The 21,646-nt window shown below is 42.9% G+C and overlaps 3 protein-coding genes across 3 annotated transcripts; 2 read left to right on the top strand and 1 right to left on the bottom strand.

Moving 5' to 3' along the window:
• The first annotated feature begins 924 nt into the window (after nucleotides 1-924).
• On the top strand, nucleotides 925-1,998 carry uts2r4 (urotensin-2 receptor 4). The gene has a single exon (XM_061095322.1). It carries the CDS (start codon nucleotides 925-927, stop codon nucleotides 1,996-1,998), a length of 1,074 nt encoding a protein of 357 aa, XP_060951305.1.
• A 1,095-nt stretch (nucleotides 1,999-3,093) lies between these two features.
• Nucleotides 3,094-6,258, bottom strand: lgals2b (lectin, galactoside-binding, soluble, 2b). The gene is made up of 4 exons (XM_061095331.1): nucleotides 6,194-6,258; nucleotides 4,646-4,719; nucleotides 4,292-4,463; nucleotides 3,094-3,408 (listed from the first exon to the last, which is right to left on the bottom strand). Exons 1-4 carry the CDS (start codon nucleotides 6,194-6,196, stop codon nucleotides 3,262-3,264), a joined length of 396 nt encoding a protein of 131 aa, XP_060951314.1. The 5' UTR covers nucleotides 6,197-6,258; the 3' UTR covers nucleotides 3,094-3,261.
• Nucleotides 6,259-7,797: 1,539 nt separating this feature from the next.
• Nucleotides 7,798-19,895, top strand: gtpbp1l (GTP binding protein 1, like). Its single transcript, XM_061095280.1, has 14 exons — nucleotides 7,798-7,867; nucleotides 8,159-8,343; nucleotides 8,813-8,924; nucleotides 10,625-10,805; nucleotides 11,865-12,048; nucleotides 12,261-12,425; nucleotides 12,605-12,728; nucleotides 13,611-13,725; nucleotides 14,214-14,358; nucleotides 15,140-15,322; nucleotides 15,604-15,739; nucleotides 15,903-16,081; nucleotides 16,190-16,336; nucleotides 17,690-19,895. Exons 2-14 carry the CDS (start codon nucleotides 8,161-8,163, stop codon nucleotides 17,801-17,803), a joined length of 1,968 nt encoding a protein of 655 aa, XP_060951263.1. The 5' UTR covers nucleotides 7,798-7,867; nucleotides 8,159-8,160; the 3' UTR covers nucleotides 17,804-19,895.
• Nucleotides 19,896-21,646: the final 1,751 nt, after the last annotated feature.

Raw genomic sequence — 21,646 nt, 5'->3', positions numbered from 1 at the left:
TAAATCTATAGACCCTTGCCAGTTTTTCACCCGGGTGAGAAAGAGGTAGGACAGAGGAGAGAAGAGAAGAGAAGAGAAGGCAGAGAGGACAGCGACCAGAAAACTCAAAGAACACACAAGAAGCTGAGTGGCAGCGGGAGAAACTGAGGTTGGACTGTGGATCAGCTGACATGAAGACGAGCTGCAGCGAAGCATCGTGGACGATCTCGAGCGAGGAGAGAGGACCACATGGATGTTGATCATCGCAGCTGGTGATTCGCTCAAAATCTGTCCCACGAAGACAAGAGGTTAAAGAAATATTTGTGATTTGCTCGAGACGCCAAGCTGGGGTTGTTTTTGCCCGTCGTGTTAAAATGGACGAATGTCACAGTGGGACTCTCTGGAGACGTCGGTAGCCGAAGTCCTTTCAAACATCATGAGAGGTGTTGAACAGTTTGTCCAGTTGAAAGTCAGAGTCCTGACTCCCGTCGCCCCCCCGCCGCTAACAAATGACCCTTTTCAGATCTGCTGCAGCGCGACGTCCAACAGGGAAAACCTGTTCTCTCTCTGTACCCGAGAGCATCTCACCTGTTGACGACCTGAATCTCCGCGGGAGGCTCTATCGCTGCAGACGTATGGGATCATGAGCCCGTGGAGGAACTCTTTTTTGGGGACAAGTGCTGCCAGACACGGGCAGGTCTGTGGACGCTGCTCTGTCTGCCGGTCCCTGCACATCGTTACGTTTTCTCTTGGATTCAAACAGAACATCTGGTTCTGACAAAGACTTTGGAAATCATTCCTTTTTTCTACTTTGTGAAATCTGTGCGAAAAAAGTGATTAATAACCTCACAGCTTGAAATGCTTGTGCAGACTTCGAACCTCTTTCAGATTCCAGGAGCCGGCGATCTTCAAAATTGGACCCTGACCTTTGACCTCTGATCTGCAATGAACTGCACCCCTAACACCACCATCACTCCGCAGCTGGAGCTGCTCCTGAGCCCGCAGGCGGAAGACGGAGGGTCCCAGGACAGTGGCGGCGGTGCTGGAGGCGGCGGGAGACTGTGGGCGACCTCCCTGCTTGGCGCCACGCTGATCGTCATGTTCGTCATGGGCGTGGCAGGCAACACGTACACGCTCGTCATCACGCGCTCCGCCGCCCTGCGCCGGACGGGCTCCATGTACGTGTACATCGTCAACCTGGCTCTGGCGGACCTGCTCTACCTCTCCACCATCCCCTTCGTGGTCTGCACCTACTTCGTCCACGACTGGCTGTTCGGCGATGCGGGCTGTCGCATCCTGCTCAGCCTGGATCTCCTCACCATGCACGCCAGCGTCTTCACCTTGGTCGCCATGAGCCTGGAGCGCTATCGTGCCGTGGCCAGGCCCTTCAGCGCGCACAGGAACTCCACCCGCAAGCGGCGGCTAACGGCGGGAATCATCTGGGGTTTGGCCTTCGTGCTGACGCTTCCCATGATGGTGATGATCCGACTCAGCGAGGGACGACCCGGCGCCGCAGGTCCGGGGAAGAGGATCTGCTTCCCGACGTGGACCCATGAGGCCTTCAAGGCTTATATCACCGTCCTCTTCTGCACCAGCGTTTTGGTGCCTGGATTGGTTATCGTCGGGTTGTACGTCGGGTTAGCCCGGCGCTACTGGGCCGCGCAGGCTAGCTTGGGAGGAAGCAGCCGCTCGGCTCTGAGGAAAGGCCTGAAACAAAAGGTCGTGTCCATGATCTTCAGCATCGTGGCGGCTTACTGGGCCTGTTTCTTACCTTTCTGGGGATGGCAGCTGGCCAAACTGTTCTCTGCAGAGTCCCTCCGAGCTCTGTCTCCAGCTGCTCACAACTACGTGAACTTCTTCGTCACGTGTCTGACCTACGGGAACAGCTGTATAAATCCATTTCTCTACACTCTCCTGACCCGGAACTATAAAGATTACCTGGCTCAGAAGGGTCATTCTGCGGGGTCGAGCAGGGCCGACCCCTGTTCAGCTGTGACCACGCCCCTGCAGGACATTTAGTCGAAAAAAATAAAATATATAGCATTTTGTACAAATTTTTAAAATTTCGTATTTGTGAGATACCTGTGATTTGTAGTAGCACTTAATAGAAACTTTGTGAAAACTAGAAACATGTGGCGTGACTCTGATGATGTCATTCATTAAAATTATGAACCACTTATTTCATATGAGATAAGTATCACATCAAAGAAGTTGGAGTTTGGGGAAATTTCAAATGCTTTAAGAAAATTTTGGAAGAAATTCTATAACTACAAAAATGTACAATTTCCCATGAAATAATGTTAATAGTTGGAGAATAGAATTAAATGTAAAGAACTGCTTCAACTGTTTCCTTTACTTTCTTATATGCCATCCGCCATCCGCCAACACACACACACACACACACACACACACACACACACACACACACACACACACACACACATTGTATATTTCATCATCCCTGCAGGGAATGTCGTTGCATCGTGCCACATTCCTCAGCTTCGGGCTACGGCTCTTTTGAGTCCTCCTGTAAATTGTCTCAGTAAGAATGTGCTGCGTCTCACCTCCGTCGTATATTATCTTTCCTTGTTCATTAACCTGTTCCCTCCTCGATAATATATAAGCTCTATATTTACTGACGGGTCCATCTGAGGTGCTTGCCACATTAACAAGCATTTCTTATATTTCTTCATCCTTTTTTTCTTTCTTTTATGTCTATATCCCAGTTTTGTTTCATTCTTTTTTTGAGAGAGTGTGTGCGTACTGCAGATTACGGTCAGGTTAATTGGAAACTCTAAATCTGACATATTTAAAGGTTAAAGAGAGTTGATGGAGGGATATTTTGTTGTGCCTTTATTGCTAAGCAGGATAGATTAAGCTCAATAGGGGAGAGAGAGGAGAAGACTTCTTTGCTTTTGCTCCGTCATCACTGAGGCACCTTTTTACATCAGAGTTTGTATTTCAGATTTCAAACCTCCGCTCTGAACACCTCTGCTGAAAATGAAAAACAGCTCTGAGTTAATGGACCTTAGATAATGTCTGCTCGTCATGAAAGTTAATTAAAGATTCACGTGCGTCCTCCTGCGTCAGAGACATAGAGACAAAGAAGACACGTTTCTTTTTTCACAGCTTTTACTCATGTCAGACAGTTCATTAAGTTGTGGCTCCGTCTTCAGGCCATTTCCTCTCATTACAACATCGTCTCTCCATGTTGGGGGTAACTTTCTACTGCTGACTCAACCAGATGAGGTCAGGGGTCAAAGGTCAGGACGAGGCGGATCTCTACTTGATCTTCATGCCGACGAGCCTGGCGTCGCCGCCGACGTTGAAGTACTTGTACTTGACGTCTCCCAGGCGGTTGGGGAAGTTGGTCATGGAGCCGTCGGGAAGCTTGATGTAAAACTGCTCACTGTTGAAGTTGATGTAAAACTGACAAACGAGAGACAAGAGACAGAACACACAATTAGAGTTCCAGTGTCATTTCACGTTGTTGCACAATAAAAAATAAAGTGTTGAGTGTTTGAATACAATGATTGCAGCAGAATTGTGAGCAGAATCAAATAAAAACTTGTATGAGCCTCTGAACTCCATCATGATTGTTATATGCTCATGAATCTGTTGAACTAACAGTCTCCCTGTGGACAGAGATGTGATTTACATTTCAGCTTGGGCCAAATGACCGACAAATACACAAAAATGATTCGCCAACGGTCCACAAGAAAGTATTTCAGGTACAGCAGTTCTCTGTTTGAGTTATCCTCACACCCAGAAGCAGCTTCAAGCCCCTGGTGTCTAAACAATGAGAAAACCGTCAGAATGAAACTTCATTCTTGAAGAGTTATGACTGCTCTGGATACTTTAGATTCAGAGGAATGTGACGTGGTTCATTACTCACATGTAAGGAACATTTTTGTGGAATCAGTTTTAGGCTTTTATTGACACAGATCGATGGGTAAACTCATTTTTGAAATATTAAGACATGTTCATGGTGAGATTTTTCATTTGATACGGATTTGATATAAGCAGATAGGGCTTTAAAGTTGGGCTGTGTAACATTTGGGACAATTAATGACCAATTTTGATTTGAAATGATGCTATAAAAATCTAGAATCCTCAGGGAACATTTTCTTAGTCTTGAACCCCAATGTCCAGTTGCGTTCTTCATGTGAAAGACAAACTCCTGAAAATATCAAGACCAAATTTTCCAGACATTTTCAAAGTCTGACAACAGTATGTGACGCTTACACCGGTCAGACTTGAGCCCTGGATGGTTCTGTCGCTGCACAGAACCCCCGACACTCTCCTGACCCACCTTGCATTCCTCTCCACGTGCGAAGGGGAAGTTTCCCTCGCGCTGCTCATCACCCCAGCCGCCTCCGGACAGGGAGTTGAAGACGATTACGTTCTGGTCGCAGCCGTGGTCGAAACGGGGATTGAAGTGCATCGCGAGGTTTTCGGAGTCGTGACCGATGTTGACGAAGAAGCTGCAGTGGAGGCAGGGACGTAAAGGTCAAACGAGAAATGAAAGAGGAACAAATGTTTGAAGCATTAACCTGCTGGGCCGCAGTTCACTTTGTCAACTTCCTCCTGAAAAAATGTGAATCTGAAAGCTGAACCGAAGCTGAACCGAAGCTGAACGGCTTTTGATAGAGAGAGGAGAACTTACCCGTTGCAGTCGCTTCCGGGTTTGATGCGGATCTTGAACTCGTGCCCCTCCTTGAACGTCATGTCGGTGACTTTCTGTAAAGAGAAATAAAAGAGTGTGGGAAACGATACAGGGGAAGGACGAGTCTTAAAATGACATGTTTAATAGGTTTAAAGCAACACAATGTCAGTGTACAGCTTTTCTATTTGAGTGCAAGCAGAGTTTAGATCAAGACACCGATCTGGGAAGCGAGAAGGTTAAATAGCTGAATTATTAACTTTAATATCGGGCTATTTTGTCAGTGAAGTGCAAAGAGGAAGAAGTTTCCGTGTTTTTTTAATTACTTCTCCATTTAATTTACAGGACAATTTAACCTCAGATCTAAATGACTGTTTGTGCAGCGCACCCTGGAGGGAGAAATCATTATCATACGTGTTCTTATCTGTCCGGTTGATTATCAACCAGGACATAGCTGTAAAAAGAGAGAAACAGGAAGGCGGCGTGTTTGTCCGTTGACGTGTGGTGGTAACGTGGAGACAGTAAAACCATAAAGTGCAGCCCACACACAGACGTGCTGCAGATACCAGATAAGTACCAGCGCCACACCTTCGCTACAGGGAGACATGCAACATCTGATGTTGAACCCATATATAAAGTTGTAAAACCTATGTAGGAGTATTAGACCTGTTCACCTATGCACTGTTTATCACATGACCACACGCCCACCTGCCCCACACCCACAGATACCCCCATTAAACAAAGGTCCTTTCTCACATCACTACTAGTTTATCATTGACAGGACAAAGTTTTGGAGAATCATTAAGTAACTTTACTCTTTATTGATCCCCAATGGGGAATTTGAGTCATTGAATCTAGAAGCTTTGTGAAACATCCCAACAAAACTCTGCCGCTCTCCTGTTCCTCCAGTGCAGCCACAGTATGATACTTTACAAAACCTTTATTCATTTGATTAATATGGGTCAAATTAGATTTAGATTTTAAGGAAATAATTGAAGATGAGAATTTAGTTTTCCCGTGGGGTTAGAGGTATTTTTTCAATTTTCAAGTTTCAAGTTTCAAGAGTTTATTGTTTAGATTCCTTGCTCATAATTAGTTTTAAGGCCTACGCACCTTCATCCCTTCATCAAATCACATGACATCTTTGCCCCCACCGGAGCAAAAAATCGTTATATTGTAAATAAAAAAAATATTAGCAACCAGGCCTTGACTTAACATGAAGCATTTTTGAAAACTTGCAAAGTATAAACCTCTTCAGAATAAACCTGTGTGACCTTTACTTATGTTCAACCTGTAAATCTGAAATGTATGAATATGAGTTTGAATATTTTAAGTACAAGCACACGGCCTATTGAACCTCGAGATGTCAGCTACAGTTTATATCTCTGCAATTAAATTCAAATATTAAGTTAGATCATAAGTATTTAATAGTAAAGTCACAGAACGATCACAACTTAACGTTATTTACCTGAACTTTGCTTTACATTAAAACATCAGGAGATAAAAAACAAGTGTTGAGAATAAAGAAATGAAGCTTTTCACCCCACTCACCATCTTGGCTGTCTTCAGTGGGTTGAGACGTGACTGACAGAGCTCTGGTGCAGGTGAGGGGTTTATATAAGGAACGCTCGGGGGGGCAGAGAGAAACCAACAGGAAACGTAATCATTCACCTGGGATGAGATCAGTGAAACTCAGCGTGCTAATGAGTCACTGCTCGGTTTTATATTACAGGAGATTGATTAAAAGTGGAAATTCACTTTTGTTTATGTATCGCACAAATATTCTCATTTGACTTGTTTCTTTTATATACTCGGAATTTCATGAATAAATATATCCATAGAAATATATTTTTCTTATAGGTTTGATGTGTGTGAGAGTGGCTGAACTATGCTGCTCCGGAAAGTCTTTTCTGTTATGTTATGTGTTACATTACATTTCATATTATGTTATAACATATGTTATTTGTTATGCTATATGTAATATCAGGGATTTACTGTAAATTAAGAAGCTTGACCTAAGAGCTGAACCCTGCGGTTCCTGCAAGAATGTTATATTATGTGTTTTTTTATGTTATGTTTTATGTCATGTTATTATATCACAAGTCTACATTATATAGACGCTACATCAGAGCACCTACTTGAACAGATCTATTAGTCTGTATGTAATGATACTGATGGCGCCACCTACTGGCAACAGGAAATTAGCTTTGTTTTACAACTATCATTCGATTTAAGTAAAATGTTCCAAGTGTGATGTGCAATTGATAGCGTTGACCGTAATGAGCAATTAGCAAGCAAGGATCAACATCACGTGACGCAGGAAGTGAATCGTTTATCCTTGCATTTCTTAAAATTGTTTACTGTTTAATTATATGTGTTATTTCATGCATGGCTGGGTGTTTCTTTGCTATATTCATTTACAACTTATTCTTCCTTCTCCATTTAAGAGAAGGCTCCTCTCATGATGAGTCTTCTCTGTCATCAGAGAGTTGGATTCAAAGACACACCCACAACGCCTGATCCAGTAGAACAAAGTCTAAGTTGCTCAGCACCAGAGATTTCTGACTCAGAATCAAAACCAAGAATTGCCTCCTTGTTTTCCTCATCCTGTTCTTCATGCACCATCTTTATTATTTATGACCATTCCAACTGTAAATCTGAAATTAATACGACAAATAATACAAATTCTCTGGATAAATTTACGTTTGCCTATAAAGTAAGAAAGGAAAAAACAATATAATGATTTGTGGTTGTTAAAAACAAGATTTTTAATGATGAATACATGAAATATTAAATGATAAAAACACATTTACATATAGCAAAGGAACACTCATGCATGAAATAACACAGGAAATTAATATGGGTCATTTTTAACCCATTTTGTGCATATGATGGGTAGTGATACAAAAAAGATTTTTACTAAAAAATGTGATGTTATGTTATATGTTATTTGTTATGTTATATGATACATTTTATATTTTATTTGTTATATATTATTTGTTATCTTATATGATGTAATGTTATGTCGGGTCACGGTTAAAAACACATGACGTAGTTAAAAACGAGTGTGTTTCCGCGGTGGGCGTGGCTTTGAGTCACTACAGCCAATTCCCGGCCTCCTTCGTATGTGCTGGGCGTGTCGACCGCTCGGTGCCCACACAGCGAAGCTAACAGGAATCAACAGCTAATCTAACAGTTAGCTTGTGACGTAGCCCGCGGCTCCTGGTACTCTTTCCTTCTAACTACACCTTTAACCACCGACCTTATGAAACACAGATGAAGTGTCTCGTCTGCGGAGGAATATTAAATATCGTTTCCACTTTTATCTGCGTTCTACCACAGCAGCAAGTTGGATGTGTTGTTAGCATTTTAAGCTAGCTCGACGCGACGGTCAATGTAACTTTCTGCTGATGCTAACGGCTAACGGGCTAGCTGGGGGGGAGATACGGTGGTTTCTCGTTTGTTTTTGCTAACTTGCTAACTTGCTAAATGCTAATGGTGTCTCTCTCTGTGTAGAAATGGCTTCGGAGACAGAAGCAGCGATGTGCTCGGCTGCAGCGGCCGCAGCAGACTCCATCGTGCCCGCCTGCATGTTCGCTCCGGACCGGGGCTGCGCGGAGGACCTAGCCGGGGAGGAGGGCTTCGAGGACGGCGAGGAGACGAACGGCGAGCCCGCGTATCATCTGGACCTGAGCAGTAAGGTGGGCCTCGTCGCTGGGACTCGAACCCAGTGGAACGTGGGGAGTCTCCAGCTGCTCTGTTGTGATTCGTGTGTGTGTGTCTGTGACATTACACAACTGCTGCTGCACGTAAAGCTGCACACTGCACCTTTTGTGCTGCCTGTGCAAAACCCCAGCGTAGTGACACGTATGTTGTGTTTGTATGTGTGTGTGCAGAGCCCAGTCGTGAAGTGTGTGTTCCCAGTGTGTGCAGACCCTGCTGCTGTGTGCACAAATAATACAAATTCAATAATAATCAAATGTGCATTGACTGATTTGCAGAAGCTTCAATCCAAACACTGTTGTTTTCACGTCCTTCCTTGTTGATGTTATGACTCCAGGACACTCACAGAGACTGGTTTGACTCAGCTTTTTGCTCCCAGTTGACCTTTACCAGCTCTGTTTGTTTCTTTCTTCCCCCTCTCTCTCTCTCTCTCTCTTCCTCGTTCAGCTGGTTCTCGTGAGTCCAACAGCAGAACAGTACGACTCGTTACTACGACACTTGAGGGAGCGGATAGATGAGGGCTGTGGAGAGACCATCTACGTGGTGGGAATGGGCTCAGGTAAGAAAAACCAACTGTCCTGGTCATGTGATGATGAAGAGGAGTATTCACCGGGTACAGCGAAGAGCACGCTGTTCCACGGATTGTCGGCTATGATGCTGCAATGTGGACAAATGACAAATTGCCATATGGAAGCTGCTGGATTGTTTGTATCCTCAGTGGACGAGTGGAACAATTCATGGAAATTCATCTTTCACTTTCCCAAAATGATACAACACATTACATAAGGAGACATTCTACATTACCTGGAATACAATATACAATACTGTGTAGTAACAGGAGTTAGTTTGATACCAAATTCCCTTCTCTGATGGAATAGTATTGAAATAAGCTCTTATTGCTAAATTCAGCTTTGTATTAATCCCCAAAACGTACATATAGCACATTTAAAACAGATCTAAAATGCTTTATCATTATCTGTAAAACATTGTTGTTCATTAATGAAGGACATTATTTTATTGTGGTGGTCATAGTTAAGTGATTTGCTGTTGCACTGAGAGCAAAGTACTAACTAAATCATGCGTGGCCATTAAGGTATAACCTTTTAATGAATGTGGTGTATGTGGAGAACAGATCCCATAGATGGCAACAAAGACTTTTCATTCTTAACCAGCCACGCTGTTTGTATTTTATATTTTCAAAAAAACGGAGCCTCAAATTTAAAAGCAAAAGGAAAACCAAGGTTAAAGTTAATGTTATGTTATTTTCCGCTCTAAGCTGAGCCTGGGAGATAACACAGCTTTCCCTCGTGTACACACCGGCCCAATTCCAGGCAGTGAAAGATACTGTTATAAGTAGTAGGGGAAAGTAGTTGTTAAGTGTATTTAGGGAGAGACCAAGCGTCTCCTCTCAGTTGTGGCCTGGTGTTTTCCCCCCGGGCCTGTTATTTAGCTCTCACTCTGAAAAGCTCGGCCCCCGGCACAGAAAAACTTTTGTCTTCAACCTGAGTTATTTTCTGCCTGTTACAGCAACATGTGTGACCCATGTGGTGTTTTGGAGGCGGGGGGGGGGTCAGAGTGCTTGTGTGAAAGGGTGTCATTTTTCCCCTTGCTCAGCACTGGGACTGTCACCAGTTCACCAGTTCATGGATGTGTGTTTGTCTGACTGACTGGACGAGCAGCTCTCCGCCTGCCCCACTGACCCCGTTCACATTTCCCAGTCTTCTGTAACCACAGTTTGTGGCCAGACAAGCAGCAGTGAGCTCAATATCCTCTGTGATTTATTTGAAAATGTATATTTACATAAGCAAGAAGAGGAGATCTATTTGTGTACCGACCTATGACGTCAATTGACTATCCTGCTGTTCTTGGATCGTATCTGAATACAACAGGTTATGATCCTTTCATGAGCCGCTGTGGTTTCAATAAATCCAGTTTTCTCACATTCTCGGTACAACTGGCTCTGTCACTCCTATAAGCCGCCTGTTTATTTCCTCTGTCCTCTACAAACACAACCTTCAGTGTGTTTGCTGGTCCCCACCCGGCTGTAAAGACAGTCACTAACACTCCTGAGGTGACGCCTAATATTAACTCTATTTCTCACACATGCTAGGAATGAATATGCTCGTATATCTGTCACATTTTCAAACATTCTGCAGCAACTGTATATTGGGATGTTACTCAATTGTCGTTACTTAGGCATCAGAATATCTCTCCTGCCTCATCGTTGTCGTGACTCCTTTATCTCTGCTCTCTGTTCAGATGGAGGTGACTATGGTCTGGATGAGAAGGACATGGAGGCGTCGGTGGCCACGGTGAAGTCGCTGTGCGAGCAGATCGAGGCTGACCTGATCCTGCTGAGGCAGAGGATAGACACTGGTGGACAGATTCAGGACTACCTCATCAGACGCCGTGTTGGCGAGGAGGATTTCCTGGAAGTCAGGTAAAGGAAAGAAAACTTAAGCTCTTCCCCCAAATGATGAACAGTACAAGACTGAGCAGGTTCATATTCCAGCGCCTGTCTAGATATTCATTTATATATGAAGCAGCAGCAGTAGATTGTGCGAGTCAGACTCAATGACAACAAGAGGAAAGTTTCCAGATCATTCAGGCGAGGGGCGGAGCCTGGGCAGAGCAGCAGGAGGCAGCACATGACGTATACACTCTGCTGTGGGAAGCTCATTGTATTTATTTATAGTACATGGACACAGGTGTGGATGTCTTAGTGTCTTCTACGTGTACGGCTCCTCTTATTCCATCAGAGATATACGTGTTCTTCCAGTTTCATGTCAGTGTTCGAAACGTTGTTGTTGATGATGTTTACTGGGGGATTTGCAAGAAATGTTCTGGAAAAGGCCAGGAGCTACTGACTCGGTTATTTGCTTCCTCACATACTTCTCTGCCACCGAATGTCAGTAAAATATCTGGACTTGAGTTTGTGTCTGAAAGTAGTTCAAGTCTTTTCTACAATCCTTTATAGTCAGTATTAGCAGACCTTTAATACATTTATACAAATCTGTAATCTGTCTGTAACTTAACCTTTCTATTGAGCACAGCTCCTTGAGAGTCGCTCATATACAGATGCTATATATATGTCTCAATATAAGTCTGTCCATATACTGGCTGTAAATCTGAAAACAAATGATGCATTTGGATAAAGAACAAAGCCTGATGGATTTTCCACAGTGACAGTTTGATTTATCGCAGCACAACTCTGTTCAGCTTAGACGTTTCCATCTGAGTGCCCTGTGTGACATGTGGGTTTCATTTACTTTGAAGAGGAATGGGTTTTGAGAAGTGAGAATTTGTCTCTGAATTTTTATTTATACTGAAAATATGCACTGAAAAAGGGCATTGGTTGAACATGCATGTATTCAAGGAATCTCAGCGCATGTCTGAAAACAGCTTATTTCTACTGTACCTACATATAGTTGCCCAGACTTCTACCTGTCTCTCCTTGTCTCTGTCTCTTGTTCACTCTTCTCCTTCATCCCGTCTGCAGAGTGGCGGTTGTAGGGAATGTGGATGCTGGGAAGAGCACTCTGTTGGGGGTTTTGACCCACGGCGAGCTGGACAACGGCAGAGGCTTCGCTCGCCAGAAGCTCTTTAGGCACAAGCACGAAATGGAGAGCGGCAGGACGAGCAGCGTGGGCAACGATATCCTGGGATTTGATCAGGAGGGAGAGGTGAGCTTCTACCGATCCTTAAAGGAATGGTGCATTCATCTGGAATGGATGCGGATCAAAAGTTTGCTAACATGAAGGAGGAAAGTGTCAGGGTTGTACTTTTAAAATGCAGAGCTCACATTTCAGACATATTTATTTCTCCTATAAATATTGATTAAGTGTACTTGACTTGTTTCGGGTGTTAATTTCTATCACATACTCTGTTTCTTTAGGTGGTTAACAAGCCCGACAGCCACGGCGGCAGCCTCGACTGGACCAAGATCTGTGAGAAGTCCTCCAAGGTCATCACCTTCATCGACCTGGCCGGCCACGAGAAGTACCTCAAAACCACCGTCTTTGGCATGACTGGACACCTGCCCGATTTCTGCATGCTCATGGTGAGAGAGGGCGGAGGGTACAGGAAGTGGACGTGTTGTTGTGTTTCTAAGATTCTCAATTGTGTATCTGGAAAAGTCAAGATATCTACTACTGAACTAGAAAAATATTGTTTAAAAATGTCGTTTTATATCGAGTTTTCATTTCATAACTCGTTCCCCCGTGTCTTTCTGCACCTCAGGTTGGCAGTAACGCCGGCATCGTTGGCATGACCAAAGAGCACCTGGGTCTGGCACTGGCCCTAAATGTGCCGGTGTTTGTCGTGGTTACTAAGATCGACATGTGTCCAGCCAACATCTTGCAAGGTAAAGAGACATTCACACGTACTGTGGTGCTGATTGAGTTTAGACTTAACTGAAATAACCCTTCCACTGTTTTTGGGAAACATTGGCTTATTTAACTCTTGCACCAACTCCTGTGTAACTGCAGAGCTGCTAGTCTTTAATAACTAGCTTCACATCCTCACCCACTATTCAACAAAGTTATTGTCATTATAAGTTGTGGTTTTATTCCCATATGTTCAGACTGCAAACACACTGCGACCAGTTATCAGTGAGAATAATGTCTTGTATGTATGGTAAATCTGTATAATTTACTTTACCACTACACTAATCCCATAAAGTTGCCATACCATACTTCCCACTCTGCTGTTAAACCCTGTTCAGAGACCTCTATACTTTAATTATGTTCAGGCGGTGTGTTTTATATTCTAACTCAAGGCAGTGTATATAAAACCCCAAACTCAAATTAAAACCCAAGGCGGTGTGTGTTAGACTTCGACACAGTAAAAGCCTCTGAGGGAACGGAAGGAATTACACCCTCAAGACTGCTGCGGGGTTTTTAATGTGAAACAAAAGGAGGAAGAGTTGACTTTGCATAAAATCAAACCGCTGCGAGAGCAAATTTACAAAGCAAATGGAAGCAGTCGGGAAAACAGGGAGTCTCCTGAAATGGGACTAAATGTGCTTTTAACACCCCGCGGAATTAGAATTAAAGGGATATCTCTAATAAAGACCTGCCTTTTCCCCAATGTATGTAAAACTATACACTTCAAACCTATCTCCTTTTAAAACATGTTGATGTCCAGTGTTTTTTTCAGTCTGTAAAGTCGTGTGATATGTTCTCAGATTCTGTGATGGGATGTTTTAGATCTGACAACTGGATTTTATTTGTATGTTTATTTGCAGAGACACTAAAGTTATTACAGAGGTTATTAAAGAGTCCGGGCTGCAGAAAAATCCCAGTGTTGGTCCAGAACAGGGATGATGTCATCGTCACAGCCTCCAACTTCAGCTCCGAGAGGTAAGAGCAAAGTGGACGAGGACAGAGGGATGATGAGTGGTGACTTCTCTGCCACTTATAGATCGAGAAGTAAAACAGAGTCAGGCAGAGAGAGGATGTGACTGAAAGCAGCAGAGAAATGGACACACATGTGGAAAAACTGTTTAAAATACAACATTGATCAGTGTTGAATACAGATTTCTTTCACATGCAGTTTATACATGTGCTGCACACAGAACAAAATTAAGATGTACGACTCTTCTCCACTTCCTCCCATTTCTTTGTTTCTGAGTTTCGGCTTTAATGGACAGATACAATAGAAAGAGACAGAAAATGTAGGTAGAGAGGAGGAGAAGTAAAATGGTCCATCTGGCTGGGAATCAAACAAGGAACCCGCTGCTTGAGGGCGGGTACGCTCATCCAGCTGTAACCATTCAGCTGTTGTGATTTGTTGTTTATTTATTTTCGTGACATTTCCTCTCTGGCTCTCTGACGTCTTCCCTCTGCAGGATGTGTCCGATCTTCCAGATCTCAAACGTGACCGGGGAGAACATGGACCTGCTGAAGATGTTCCTCAACCTCCTGTCTTCTCGAACCATCTTTAGCAATGACGAGCCAGCAGAGTTCCAAATAGACGACACATACTCAGTACCGGTACGAAAGAAAACACACACACACACACTCACACACACTCACACACACTCAATGAAAACAACAAACTCTGAAGGGACTCGACAGCTGTGAGAGTCATGGTCGGTGCAGGTTACTGCTGACGTGTCTCATGAAAATGTCTCAGGACTGAAACAGTGAACTTAAACCTTATGTGTAAATATGCAATAACACTGACGGGTGTGTTTATGTGATTATTCATGTAAAGTATCAGAGTCACGGCCATTTCCTTTCCCTCCTATACAGCCACACTATGCAAATTGTCGGGCTTAAAATATCAGCTTCAATATGAGCTTGATGGGATGTTTCAGTGTGAGAGGAGAAAGGTTCCTCCTCCACGCCCTGAGCGTCTGTTCTCTAACTCTGCTGAGTGGGGGGGTTCCATCTCCTGTGAGAAGAACGGACAGAGTCACAGCTTCAACTGTCACATCAAGAGTGAAGCTGAACTCTAGATTAGTTAAAAAACTTTTAAAATATGAAGAATTCTGAGCAGAGTTTGGTGGATTTGTTGCAGCAGCAGCTCTTCTGGTTCAGGAAGCCGGGGATTATGGGTAATATCCAGTTGTGTTTCAGTTCAGCGAGCTGGGACGACACACTAATAGAGTTTGTTGTTTTCTCTACATTAAAACCGTTCAACGCCCAACAGAAGTAATCAGCACATGTGGCTGCAGGGGGCGCTGTTGCTCAGTAAATGTATGCAGCGTTGTTTCAAGTAGTAAATCCTAAAAAATTACTTGTTTTCCTCATGTTGATTTTCTCTCTGCAGGGTGTGGGCACAGTAGTTTCTGGGACTACGTTACGCGGAATGATTCGGCTCAACGACACGCTGCTCTTAGGCCCCGACCCGCTCGGCACCTTCATCCCCATCGCCGTGAAATCCATCCACCGCAAAAGGATGCCGGTGAAAGAGGTCCGCGGGGGACAGACGGCGTCCTTTGCTCTCAAAAAGGTATAAGGGAGGAGAAGGAGGAGGAGTTACCGCCACTAAAGAACATTTAGTGCTTTAATCTAACTTTAAAAACAGCACATAGACAATTTAAAACAAAGTTTCTGACAAACTTTTGGATGAAATATGCATGAGAATTAGTTCCCTAAACTTTGTAATCAGTTTTGTTTTGCATGTAAATCCCAAAGTGTGGGAGCAGGTAGTCGTCTGTCTCTAATTCTTGTTTGGCTCCAGTGACCCTCAATTTCATCTTTCTCTTCTGTACTCTCTGTCCATCGTCTCAGATCAAGCGTTCCTCCATAAGGAAAGGAATGGTGATGGTCTCGCCAAAGCTGATGCCACAGGCCACCTGGGAGTTCGAGGCAGAGATTTTGGTGCTGCACCACCCGACTACGATATCACCGAGATACCAGGCCATGGGTTAGTGACCATCACATCCATCTACACACTGATATTCACCTTAATACATCTTGAATGTTCCTGAGTGGCTTGGGTGTAGTTAAACTATGCCTGATCAATCAGAAACGTTCCCACCCACCCCTCTAAGTGTTCAACCAGTCTCTCTCTCTCTCCATCCCACCAGTTCACTGTGGCAGCATCAGGCAGACAGCCACCATCCTGACGATGAACAAAGACTGTCTGAGGACAGGGGACAAGGCCTCAGTCCATTTCCGCTTCATTAAGACGCCCGAGTACCTGCACTGTGACCAGAAGCTGGTGTTCAGGGAGGGACGCACCAAAGCTGTGGGCACGATCATCAAGGTACTGGAGCTGCTGGTTTCCTCTGTAGTTCATTTGAATTCACTGTTTAATCCAACAATCGCAGAATAAAGAGGATTTACTGAAAACCTTCTGTGTTTGTATTTGCAGCTTCTCCAATCAGTGAGCACCCAGGCAGCCAAGGCCCAACTGTCCAAGATGCAGGCCAGTAAAAAGACGTTTAAAGAGGGCACAGCGGCCAATGAGGAGGCAGGATCGTCAGCACGGCCGCCCAGTCCCAACGCAGCAAATTTACCAGTGAGTCAATCCATTCCAGTATGATTAGAGTAAAACAAGGGACACAGGAAGTTGGAACATGCTCTAATTTGCCAGTTAGAGAATGTAATAAGCTGAGTTGGGCTTCATTGTTTTTAAGGGTAAAATAATTAATTGCAAGTCTAATTAGAACTAATTAATGTTTTGATTTAATAAGAACATGATTTAATGGAGGTTGGTATCGTTTAATGACTGAATAACTTAAAACAATTTACTAGTCATAAAGGTCCATACGAACAAGATGTTTTAATCCCTTTTCTAATAGGACACATTGAATATTTAAATCGCCTTTTTAAATGCTTCTTAATTTCTTTACTTACTGCTTTTAAACTTTAGATTTGCAAGTTCATTTCTCTTTCCCTGTGAATTCTCTTCCCCCTTGTATTGAATGTTTTGTTCCTAATCTCCTCATCTCTCTGTTCACCCTTAACATCCTGTTTTCCTCCTCGCACGGTTCCACCTCTTTTCTTTATCTACCTCTACGTTTACCATCCGATCACCGTCTCTCCGTCCTTCTGCCTTTTCCCTTCCACTATAACACGCTTTACTTTCATGCTTCCGTCTCCTTTGCCTTCCTTCACTGCGTCTCTCTCTCCCTGTCTTGGCATGCTGCGTCAGACAGAGGACGAGGCTCAGTGTAAAGACGGCAACAAAGAAAACAAGGTAAAGACGCTTCTGCCGACCGATGGCGTCCCGGTCTCCTAAAGCTCAACGTGCTCTGTTGTTGATTTTCTGCACTTTACTCAAACGTAACCGAATCTTCTGCGCATGCAACCTTCTGTCAGCACGTTTCTGTTCAGACCTGGAAGCTGCTCGTCCTTACTGAGATGTGATTACAATTTTCTCAACTCCAAAAATAACTTGCAGATGTTGCTGAGGTGAAGCCTTAACAACTTGATTGCCCCCTGGTGGCTGGCTGCAGTATAGGTCATAAATCCTGCCTCACTATATGTTAAATATGTTTTTTCTCCCAAATAGGATTTCTTGTATTTTAGTTAGTTAGTTTTACACTGGTGTAAGTGTTAATCCTTATAAGTTTGATTTTAATAAGTTATTTGATGCAGTTAAAACTACTATGTGACAGTATCTGGGATATTTTCATGTTCATGGAGACGTGTCATCCATCTTTATTGAGGGTTGTGACTTAACCATATAATTCCTTCCTTCCCCTCAGAGAAACTTTAAACTCCTCTCTAACCTCCTAACGTTTCTCGTTAAAGACACGAGAGACGAAACACGTCCGAACCAGCTTCTCCCTCCTGTAGCCAGTTCCTTTATTCCCCGGCCGACTTGGCGTCGCAGCCGTCTCACCGCGGTGCTTCTGTTTGTCCGCAGCTCAAGTCGGGCGGCGGCGGACGCAGGAGAGGAGGTCAGAGACATCGAGGGAAGGGCCTGAACCCGGCAGCTATCCCCACAGCAGTGACGGCAGGAGCAGCCGGCACAGCCTAAAAAAACCCCCACAGCAAGTCTCCTCAGCTCATCATCTCGTCACAGAGAGGAAAAGTGACTGCATCGCCCTCTGGTGGTTGTACATAGACTAACTGCGCATGTTTCTTTCATATAAAAAAAAAGATTATTCTGTATTTTTCAATCCAAGCAGAGTGAATCTTTCCCACAGAAAGTTGTTTTAAAGTTGTATTGGCGTCTCCGCCTGTGGGCTGCTGATGATGATCAAGTGTTTTTTTTATAATTTGGGTGTTTTCTTTTTGAATTTTCGGGTTTCATTACACAACATTTGCTTTGGTAAGTTTTCGGGGGTTTTCACCTTGTCTGTGGTTCATCAGAACTTCTCTCATTGCATTAACAGATTCTCCCAGTGAGCAGAGGCATCAGTCACTTTCCCTCCCTGAACGTTTTCCAACCTTCAAACCCTCTTGTTCTGCATCTTTCTCGTGTTCAACACAACCTGGTTTCCTGTGTTCAGCTTAACGCACGGCATTAGTCTCCAGACAATCAGCTCAGTCATTTAAAGAGGTAGAGAAACTGTATTTAGCTCCCGAATGCTTCCTCTCACTGAGACTGACAGCTGGATTTTAGTTTTCAAGTGAAATGGAACTGGTGAGGGGTACGAGTGTCTGACAGCAGATACATTAGGAGTCAGATGTGTTGGCTCATCCTTCAGCTGTTGGTCTCTCCTGCTGATAATCGTTCACTGGTGTCCCACTGGGACGTTGTTTTCTTACCTTGGGAACGTGGCCACTGATGCACTAGTGTTTATCCTGACGTCACTCGTCAGGAAACATCTCTGCGCAGATGAAGACAAAACACGGTCTCATGTATTTTATAACCTTAATGCTAAACCCACTGTCTGAAAGCCCACGTTGTCGTTTTAATATTCATGCAGGTGTCGTGTTGCCAAATCAGAAAAGGTCTGAATTGTTCCTGCTTTCTCTCCAGTCAAGTCCAGTGTTAGTGAGGTTCTGTCACTTGTGCAGGTCATAGTGAGGTCACCCACACTCAGCTGTCTGTTTATTAGGTACACCTGGCTTAAACTAAAGATTCTATCCACAGGAAGACTACATTCAAAACTTTCTAGTGTTTGTAGCACTGGCAGGTGTCTCTATTATTTTGTCCACCCCATTCACATCACAAGGATAGAAACCAATCCTCCGTAGTGTCCAAGCAGTTCAATGTAAAACAGTTTCAACACATTAGAACCGTCGTGAAGGGAGATTCACTGCAGGACTTAGTTTGAGCTGCTTGTTCCTAATAAAGTGGAAACTGAGTGAACAATAAGCCAAAAGGCTGTAAAGCACAAAGTTTCTTCCATTATGCTGCCGTGTGACAGCCAGAAAAAATCCAGAAGCTGATCCTCTCACGCGCAGAAAGATTCATCCTGTATTTGTACTCATGGTGTTTCACACTTTAAAAGTCAAAAGCCAAGTAAGAACATATGAAAATCACCAGAAGATGATTCTGCACATTACGTCATTTCACTCCATATGAAGAAGTAGCTGCAGAACATATTGTCAAAGAGGAATTTATATAACACAGGTTGGAAGGAATTTCTTTCATGTTGATGAGAAACCATAAAAAAACAGAAACTTTTTGTTAACAAAAGAGTTTTAAAAAGTCATTTTTATCTTATAAGCTTTAATATATGAACCGGTGATCACATCAGATTGTGCAAAAGCTAAACCGAGTTTATTTCCACCAACAACTTCAACCTTTTTTTTCTCACTGGTTTTTAAAAAGATGTTTATGACCTCGTTCCCAGTTTTGAAGTTATTACAGTTTTAGGGTCTTTTTCAAATTTCATACTGGTCAGTCTGAGTCTATGGATCTTAAATAACACATTTTACGACGATCACAAACTCGCAGAATGTTTCCCTCTTCTCTCCTTTTGACTGTTTTCATTCTTACTGGTTGTGCATGGAGTTATTTTTGAAGGGACACATTTTGTGTGTATCTATGTACAAAAAAAGATTAAAAAGAGTTGTGCAGACGAACTAAGGTTAAAAAAAGAAAAAAGATGCCATTTAAATTAAGTGGTGTCAGTTTGTGTTGTAAATCCTTTTAAATAAAGATGTTATAGAAAGAACTGACTCGTGGATATGACTTTTTTACATTTACGCTCATGATGATTTGTTTAGTTCAAGTCGAGTTACTTTCAATGTCAAATTCAGAGTTCTGCAATGTTTAGTGACAATCCAATGTAGAATTAAAGATGTTTAACTGTAAATTAAAAGCAAGGAAAATCAGTTAATGGCTGAAGAATTTGTGTTTTTATTGATTCAAATGTTGAAAATGTGAAGTTTCTTTTGCTTTCACCATCAACTGGTTCTGAGATTGCTGTTTAAACAGTCCATGTTGGAATCTGTATATGTAAAAATCATAAATACAAACAATTACATCAGGATCATTTCTTTGCAGTTATAGAGTCTCATCACTTACCTGAAAGAACTTGAATGAAAGTATTTCATTTTGATTGTACAGCAGCTGAAAGAATCCTCCCTCCTAAGTAACTACATTTATATACTCACAGTCCCTTCATAGACTGTTTTAATCAAGCTACATGAATTAATGTCAATGAAACTCTTGTAGGTCACAGAAAAATAATAAATATTTATATCAGCTTTTAATAATATAAAAAAATCCCATAATCCTTGATAGCAAATGTTTACAACAAAAACTCCAAACGAATAATCCTTTAAATCTGTAAAAAAAAAAATGCAGAAAACATGTAGTGGAAACATTAGAATGTTCTAAACAAAGGGTCCTGCAGAATCGTTAGTTGGAGCAGGTTTAGATGAATCCACAGAGATGTTCCTCTGCTTCTCACTGGTTCCCAGTTGGGCGGACGATCACCAACAGGAAGCTGTCAAGTCAGATTAGAAATGACTTTTTCAAAAAGCCCTTTTCTCTCCATGGCTGTGGGACACTTTGCTCGGCGGCCTGCTCCTGATGCAGGAGAACTTTCAATCAAACGTGTTCGATAGATCCGAGAGACTCGGCCTCCGAGCTATAATTAATCTCCAAACACTCCGGGCTTTAATATGGTCGTCTGTAACGTCTGATTGCTTTGGTAGCATTTCAATCAAAGTCTCCCTCTGTGAAACCCGTCGGCTAGTTTCCACAGGTGCTGTTTGCTGTTCAAAGTGTGAACAGGTGTTTGATGCCGAGCGTGGGATCAGAGGGTGAACGTAGAGCGGGAGCGTCTCAAGGTCGAACGCTCACGCTCTGTGAAAGTGTTAAAAACAGTTTGTTCCCTCTCTCACTTAATCACGTATTTGTTATTCCCCACGTGTCCCTGTGATGTGACTGGTCTGAACTCACTCTGCAGCGGGAGCATAGAGACACAGAGGCAGAATCTGAATCATCACCTTATTTGTTTTATTCATTATACGGGAAAGGATTCAAAGTGTGGTTACAATGAATAGCTAATTAATGGATTAAAGAGAAGATATGAGAAGGGAGAAGTAGCAAATAGAAAATGTAGAGATGACTTCTCTTCTTTATCTCTTATAATTATATCTGAGTCATGATTAACTTACTTATAACTAGAGCCTGAACAAGGAGGATTGTTGGCGGCTGATTCCAATACCGAAGTCAAAGGTAAAACTGGCAATGAGTCTCAAGATAAAACCGTTGTGAACAAGTAATGTGAATCATGATGAGTCTTTATATTTTACACTTTAATCATAAACTTAATTTTTATGTGATTATGTTTTTGGCTCCAGTTCTTTCTCCATGACCAAAGGAAACGTGTTGTACCTTATTTATTATGTAAAAGATAAATTCACAAAATTTCTGAAGTTTCTTCTGCAAAATATTTATATCTGGGATTATCAA

This window comes from Limanda limanda, chromosome 2, assembly GCF_963576545.1.
Source record: "Limanda limanda chromosome 2, fLimLim1.1, whole genome shotgun sequence".
Classification (NCBI taxonomy): Eukaryota; Metazoa; Chordata; class Actinopteri; order Pleuronectiformes; family Pleuronectidae; genus Limanda; species Limanda limanda.
The sequence above is the reverse complement of the archived record's forward strand: the minus strand, read 5'-3'. Positions and strand labels throughout refer to the sequence as shown.

Coding starts and splice junctions, on each gene's coding strand:
- uts2r4 (XM_061095322.1), top strand. CDS start 925: ATGAACTGCACCCCTAACACCACCATCACTCCGCAGCTGGAGCTGCTC.
- lgals2b (XM_061095331.1), bottom strand. Junction 4,464..4,645: donor CCCGGAAGCGACTGCAACGG/GTAAGTTCTCCT, acceptor CCTCCACTGCAG/CTTCTTCGTCAACATCGGTC. Junction 3,409..4,291: donor CACGTGGAGAGGAATGCAAG/GTGGGTCAGGAG, acceptor CTCGTTTGTCAG/TTTTACATCAACTTCAACAG.
- gtpbp1l (XM_061095280.1), top strand. CDS start 8,161: ATGGCTTCGGAGACAGAAGCAGCGATGTGCTCGGCTGCAGCGGCCGCA. Junction 10,806..11,864: donor GAGGATTTCCTGGAAGTCAG/GTAAAGGAAAGA, acceptor TCCCGTCTGCAG/AGTGGCGGTTGTAGGGAATG. Junction 14,359..15,139: donor ACGACACATACTCAGTACCG/GTACGAAAGAAA, acceptor TTCTCTCTGCAG/GGTGTGGGCACAGTAGTTTC.